This window comes from Rosa rugosa, chromosome 7 (assembly GCF_958449725.1).
Source record: "Rosa rugosa chromosome 7, drRosRugo1.1, whole genome shotgun sequence".
Taxonomy (NCBI): Eukaryota; Viridiplantae; Streptophyta; class Magnoliopsida; order Rosales; family Rosaceae; genus Rosa; species Rosa rugosa.
The window spans coordinates 33610956-33618342 of NC_084826.1; the positions used below are offsets into that span (position 1 = coordinate 33610956).

Consider the following 7387-nt stretch of genomic DNA (forward strand, 5'->3'; position numbering starts at 1 on the left):
CAAAGAAGGAGAGGGCAAAATTGTCCCAAAAATAAATAAAAAGGAATAAAAAAATAATTAATTGGGTATTAGGGAAATGATCTCTTAGAATGTTTGGGTAAGTGAGCAATCTCTTAGAGTGTTTGGGTAAGTGGGGTTAATTAACCCAAAAATTGGGTAAATGACCATTTTCCTAGCAAACAATCTGTACAGGGCAGAGAGAAGGAGAAAGAGAGGAAAAATGTTTAGAGAAAAAAAATTAATTTACATACGAATAGATGAAAATGCCCTTCAAAATATGCCAGTTAGCCGACGCCGTAAATGTTTGGACCCAAAATAAACATTTTGGCCTGACAAGGCGTGTCTTGGAGAAATTGAGCCAATGTCAGTGGCTCAAGCTATATATTGTCGACAAGTTCGAAATATATATTTAGAGGCTAAATAAAGCCTATTATGGAAGCATGGAAGCATGGAAGTATGACAAGTCAACTTTAGCATATTTTCCTACTTCGGCTAGGAAAAACCGAGCTAGACAAGGAAGGAGGGGTGGCAGACTAACCAAATGAAATCGAAATGTGCTGAAACTTTCCAGATCCATTCTAGACAGCCCAAGGATCATTTCTTATGAAGAGTGCCAGAGATTGTTTTGAGTGGAAGGCCTTCAAACAATCAGTCCAATTTTCTACAGAAGCAAAACTGGAAAACTGGACCTGTAAGAGGTCCAGCAGCGTTTCCGGCCCAACCACTATATGAAAAGCTCTGAAATTTTACCAGGGTGATCTACACTCATAGTGGAACATTTTTTATGAAGAAGTCGAAAGCTCATTCTGAATTCCTGTTGGATAAATAATTGAAGGAATAAAGGGGCAGAAACGGACCTAAAACCAGCTCAATATTCACATGTTCATGTTTCCTACCCACATGAAGAAAGCTAGATGCTTTTCTTCTTTTCCTTGGATATATTTTTCAAGACAATCTCTTTAATAGATCATCATCACTTCCATGTTTTTGCACCTTCATGCCTTGCTTTCATTTCATCATTTCTCTATCTTTTCCATATTTTACAAATCACTTTCATATTCCACTTTCATTATTTTTCTTCCACTCATCATTTCACTCTTCTTTTTCTTCCCTATATAAACACCTTCTCTTCTCATTCTAAAACAGACATTCACATTCAACAACAACATCTCTAAGATGATCTAAGTTCTCTCTAGAGCAAACCTCTCTAAGAGCAACTCCTCTCCTTCTCTTTCTCTTAGCGGTGATCACACTCCTAGTCCTAGTCTTCTCAGAAGCCGACCTTCAGTGCCACCAAACCCTCTGTCAACGTGCTTCGGTCCTAGTCTCCTCGGGAGCCGACGGTAGTGCCGCGACCACAACGGTTACAGAACCAGCCAAGCAAGGGTAACGCCCTAGCAACCCGGCCAAGCTAAAGTCACGCTTTAGCAAGATCTCAACATTTCCCGGTGATGTCGCTCTGCTCGATCTACAATATTGAGTATCGATTGTGTTAACAAGAAGCTCAGCAAAAGTCCTCGCCACGAGGCACAAAGAATCCCACGACGAGGTTGGTGCTCTCCTCGTCCACAATTGCTTGAAAGAAGTCAGGTCAAGGGACACCCCCGACGACCGCACCCGAACGGTGCTGGCACGCCCGCGCAGAAAAGAGACTGTTGACCAGCTGCAACAAAATTGGAGCCAAACATTTTGGCACGCCCAGTGGGACGACATCAGAGTCTTTTCTCTTGAAGCACATTCAACCACCGGGCTTCAAAACCAAACATTTTGGCACACCCGGTGGGACTACACTAGAGTCTTTTTGCATTTGTTTACCATCATTGAGATGCTAGGGGAAAATCTTTACCAAAAGAAATTCCTAAAGTAAATAGATGGTCAATGTTGCCACCACTGGCGATACTGCCATTAATGATGAGTTTATGCCTAATCCCATCCCAGAGGGGGCAAGCATTGATGAACAACTCGCGATCATCATGGCCAACATCGAGAGGAATAAAGAAAAGCAAGCCAGAGACATGGCCATTTTGATCGCAAAAACAAAGCAGAGGTTTCGCGATTGGGACCTAGAAATTGAGCAGAACACTCGAGAAGAGGTCGTTTATGAGACTAACTTGCTTATAGGTGGCAATCAACCTAAGGGTCTCACTGGTGAGTCACAGCCTTACACAGAGGCTGTGCATGGAAAAGGTCATCAACAAGATTGTTCTTCTGACAATACAATTGTCGCTGAACAAATATCTGATTTCTCCACTGATCAAGCCAAATACGTGGCTACTGATCAGATGCATGGGGGGCAAGATGGAGCCCATGTTCATTCTGTTGATCACCAAAAGGAATTTCTTAAAAATTCTAATAGCCAAGCGGTGATTAAATATGATCTAGGCGACCTAATTGTTGTTTTTGAGGCTCTTGATCATGAGAATTCAAACCAACAAGTGGTCGTCTATAATGGCCAATCTGTGGCTAATTCTATGCCAACAAAGATACTTGGGGGGCAAGATTACTCCTCCTACGAGCCAAATTGCTTCCAATTCTTCGACGAGAAGTATCTTTGTTCTTTTCCTACAAGCTCTCACAGGAGGGATTTTTACCCTACAAATTTTGATACATCAGAGCTTGGAATGAAGCATAGATGGCCTCCCCCGTGGTCTTCTAGAGGTTAGCCAAACATGGTGATGCTAGCTTCTTTCTTTCTTTGCTTTTAATTTTCTGTTAATTTTTTCGTTTCTAGTTTTCTTTTAATAAATGAAAATAATAATAATAATCATAACGGAATAATAGTTGAATTTGGTAAGGGTTTGTGAATCATAACGGAATAGGTGAAGTCTCTTTTGTTAATATTGGCCTAAACTCCTTATTGGTGCCTAGTTCAGGTCCCTTAAGGTTAAGGGCGGCTTTTATTAACACTTGTTGAACTGTCTTCACACTTATGACCTTTCTCATCTTAGTAAGTATAGCCTATGTGAAATGGTGTCTAGAAAGGGGACAACGTTCATGACAGGTTCTTGAATCCAGAAGTGCGTGCAAATGGGCCTAAACCACTATGTGGGAGTAGCTCATGCCAAAATGGATTCTGCCTCTCTTGTTCGCCCTCCCCCACCTGGCCATTTCAGTAAGGTTGCCCAAAGGATTTGAAAGAAAATTTGTGTCTAGGCGACTATACTTGGGCCGCATGTCTAAACCTTGATTCACATTGTCTTATTGAATTCAACTACTTATAAAAAAAAAAAAAAATAATAAAAAAAAAAAAGTAAATAAATAAAAAATTAGTGCAATCCATAATTACTGAGGAGTCAAAACACTGAGGGATTAATTTATTAGCCAGTCTCTTCGCATAAGCCTTCGTGGGAAATTCTAGTGTTCCTACACTCGCGAAGCCCATTCATGAAGGCCTGTTTTTGAGGCCCATAATCATTTCTTCGCTTTGCCTATCAACACTAGGGGGGCAACACTATACAATACTAAGCCGAGTCAGCGGCTCCGGAAATTTTTTTTTTCAGCTTTGCCCTCGCAGGAAAGGCTGAGCTCAAGGGAAATGTGAGAGCCACCACCGTGACCGCCACCTCCATCGGAAGTAGTCTTCATGTTACCAAAGATGTCCTCACCATGCATGGGGAACAGAGGAAGGGTTTCAATCTCCATGTTCATAGATCCATAACCACCATAGTTCCCCTTCTGCCCGTTAAAAGCAATCACACCAGCTGAAGAAGCAGAAGCAGATGCAGAAGATTCGAAGTTAATATACTGATCCTCAGGTTTCCAATTGGTACCATTGTCATCACCAACAAGCCCTGATCTTTGCATGGGCACATGAACATCCGAAGTGGACCTCTTCTTCCGCTTCTCCCGAGCCCTTTGGTTCACGAACCAAAAATAGACGTTCTTGAACTCGATCTGGCCGTACCATTTCAGCTGGAGACAGATCCTCTGAATCTGCTCTAAAGTTGGGGACCTAACTCCCTTATTGTAGAAAAGCTCCTTGAGGATTCTTATCTGATCTGTATTGGGATTCCACCTGTTCCGCCTACAAAGCATGTTAGCACTACTCCCGGCTGCTTTGTTGCTTCCTCCATCCTCGATTGGTTGCTGGGTTTGTGGTTCCATTGGTGAAGGGTTGAGAGAATGCGAGAATAGAAGAATGGTGATGACAAGTAATTAAGAAAGATTGTTGTTAGAATTATTGGGAAGGACTGAAGATCTGTGAGAGAAGGACTGAAATTGACAGAGAGATGTTCGTAAAAAAGAAGGGTATTGTTGAGGATCTGAAACTCAAAGGAAGGTTTTTTTTGGCGTGAACGTTCCCATCCCCATAATGCACCTATTTATAGGAACAGGGCATGCAAATCTCCACCCTTGGCCAATAGTCTCGGAAAAGCATTTCCACCTGCTGGATGGTTAAAGAGTCAAACCGATGTCAGTAAAGCGTGATTAAAGTTGCCTTAAATCTCGGAAAAGAATGGATTATTGGCACGAGGGAACCGAACGGTTTTCGAGGAGGTAACTGTTCTTTTCACGAGATTATTTTTCATGACTGTTGTTTTTCAATGAGTGATTAGTGCCTTAAATCTCGGAAAAGAATGAGTTATTGTCGCTAAGAGTTTTGAGTTGGGAGCCAGCAAGTGGATCCAAAAGATACATATGTCCTCAAAAACCTCGCCACGAGGCTCTTTTTGACGCGGAGCATATTTTAAAAGTTCATATTATTTTCAATATACAACTATGGGGGCCTATATTTGGGGCCTTGCGAGACACAATTATTGGCTTCTCACGGATATTTGGATATCAGGATAAGAAAATATTATTGTATTCATAAAGTGGCTTTGCGGCCAAAAGCAATACATTCATTACAAGCCAAAAGTGGCTAGAATACAAAACAAGAATCTTCGGATTATCTTCTAAATCTTTTCTCAAGTGGAAGCAGCTATGGAATCCAGCGTTGGGTTGAGCCGCGCCATTATCTCAAGGAGGGGCAGACTTCAGGGAAGGAAAAAGAGGAGTAACGGAGCCCCCGCGCCCCTTTACATGGAAGCGGTAGAGGAATACAACATAGGCTTGGCCAACACCATTATTCATGAGAAGGGGAGACTCCAGTAAAAGAAAATGGAGCCTCCAAGCCCCCTCAATTGGAAGGAGCTATGGAATCCAACGCCGGGTTGAGCCGCGCCATTATCTCCTGGAGGGGCAGAGAGTGAAGGAACCAAATATCAGCTTGAGTCTCTGCACCCCCTCTAGCCTTGGTAACCACCATTAGCTGGACGTGAAGTACAGGAACAGCCATTCTGTAGCTTGAACCCATTCCTTCAAAGAGTCCATCCCTTCTCATCCCTCCAAGATTCTATCAATAAGAGAAAGGGGGAGAAGGAGGTGAGAACCAAAGCCCCTTCCATCTGGAGGGCACAACACGGGCCAGGTCCAGAAGAAAGGAAACAGAGGAGGAAAGATGAACCTCAGAGTGGCCGTCCTCCCTCTCCCCGTTTCGCTCCGCGTATGGGATTTTCTCAAAAAATGATCTTACATGACCGGAGATCCCACACTTGGAGCCCCCTCGTGTTTCTAAACCAATCTGAAGCCTGGCATTTTTGTTGCAGAACTCTAGAAGGACGAAACAAGGGGTTGCCTAAGATTACGCCATGAGGCCTAACCCAGGCTTAAGATTACGCCATAAAGCCTAAAATTTAGAGGCTAAAGGTCATTTCATGAGGGGAAGATTTGTGAAGAAGGAGAAAAAGAAGCAAGGATTGAAAGGCCATTTCTCGAATATTTCAGAAAAGTTGTTGTGAGTATTCCCTTCCTGAAATACAACTATTTATAGGGACTTCAGGCAAATCCCCACCCTTGGATGAAGCTCAATTTCAAAACCGATGTCAGTAAATCGAGATTAGTGATTCCAAATCTCGGAAAAAAAAGGACTAGCAGCATGTGAGGAGCGATTTTTGAGGAGTTAGCTATTATTAGAGGAATAATAGCATGTGGGGAAACCGAACGGTTTTCGAGGAAGTAACTGTTCTTTTCACGAGATTATTTTTTCACGACCGTTGTTTTTCAACAAGTGATTAATGCCTTAAATCTCGGAAAAGAAGGGATTAACAGCATGTGAGGAGACCGAACGGTTTTCGAGGGGGCCTACAGAGATTGGCCCGCGAATCTCAATCTCAAGAAAAGTTCCTCCACGCGGAGATTCGCCGCAATAGCACTAGCTTCGGCCTGAGTGGCCCGTTCTCTGAGATGGGCCAGGTTGCGGCCCATTTCTTCAGAAGCAGCCAGAGGTTCATCGAGTTGGGCTTCTTCTGTAGCAATCGCGTTTTCAACAAAGGCTAAACCTGTATGGAGGTCCTCGATCCGAAGTTTGAAGTCGGACCTTTGGATTTGTAGTTCCCGCAGGCGGTTGGTTCGCTCATTTAAAATACCGCGAGAGATGTCCATTTCTCGAGAGAGGCTATTCAAAGCCTCTCGAGTGTCGTGAGCCTGGGCGTTCGTGGCCGGTTGACGTTGGCGGGCCTCACCAAGTTCATTCAGCAGATCGTCAATGGCACTAAATTGCTGCAGGGTCAATGCCTTCTCCTGGAAAAGATACCTTAGGGCTTCCAAGACTCGCGAGAGGATGTCAGTCTCCAATACCTGAGGACCCAGATGTTCGTGAAGCACCATCTTAGCCTCATCCACAGCAGAAGGAGGAGTTACCTCTAACACCCTCATCAATCTCTCGAATCTGGTAGGAGGCGGCGGAGGCGCCACAGGATCACGAACCATCAATGCAAAAGGGTGGACAGCTTCCTCAGTTTCTTCATCTTCAATAGGTTGGTCTGTCCCTTCAGCCGCGGGAGAATCTGGAAACTCAACTCGCGGCTCACCATGGGCAAGTGGAGCAGATTCAAGCACAGGGCCCTCGGCTTCGACGGTTGTCTCATTCATTCGCAAGACTTGGGGGGCACCACCACCGTCAGTATCATTTTTCATCTCTTGGGCGACTGTCCGACTGATAGGACCCTCAGCGTTTGTAGCCACCTCCTCGGTACAAACAGAATCCTGGTTAGATTCAGAAATGTCAGAGAGTGGGGTTGGATCAAAAGGGAAATGGAAAGCATTGGCCAACAGTGGCTTTCCTCTCGAGTTGTCGGGTCAATGTCTGGTACGTGGTCACCAAGAGGAAGAGGCCTCACTTCATTCACCTCTTGGACCTTTAGTGCCGCGAGAATCTCTGTCGTCATCAGTTCCTCATAAGCGGCAGAATCCTCAGAGTGGCTTTCCACACTTTCATGCTCCGAGGAGTCGTCATCAGAGATCGTTATTAGAATGGTAGGACCTTGCAGATGCTCTGTAGATGTGGGAGACGGAAGAGGCGCCACAGGGTTAGTTGATGCTTGAACTAGCGAGAGAGTTGGCTTTT

General features: G+C 44.2%; 1 protein-coding gene across 1 annotated transcript; it reads left to right on the top strand.

The window, feature by feature from the left end:
* Positions 1 to 2143: 2143 nt before the first annotated feature.
* LOC133720459 (uncharacterized) lies at positions 2144 to 3590 on the top strand. Its single transcript, XM_062146759.1, has 2 exons — positions 2144 to 2658; positions 3501 to 3590. Exons 1-2 carry the CDS (start codon positions 2283 to 2285, stop codon positions 3539 to 3541), a joined length of 417 nt encoding a protein of 138 aa, XP_062002743.1. The 5' UTR covers positions 2144 to 2282; the 3' UTR covers positions 3542 to 3590.
* The last annotated feature ends 3797 nt before the right edge of the window (positions 3591 to 7387 follow it).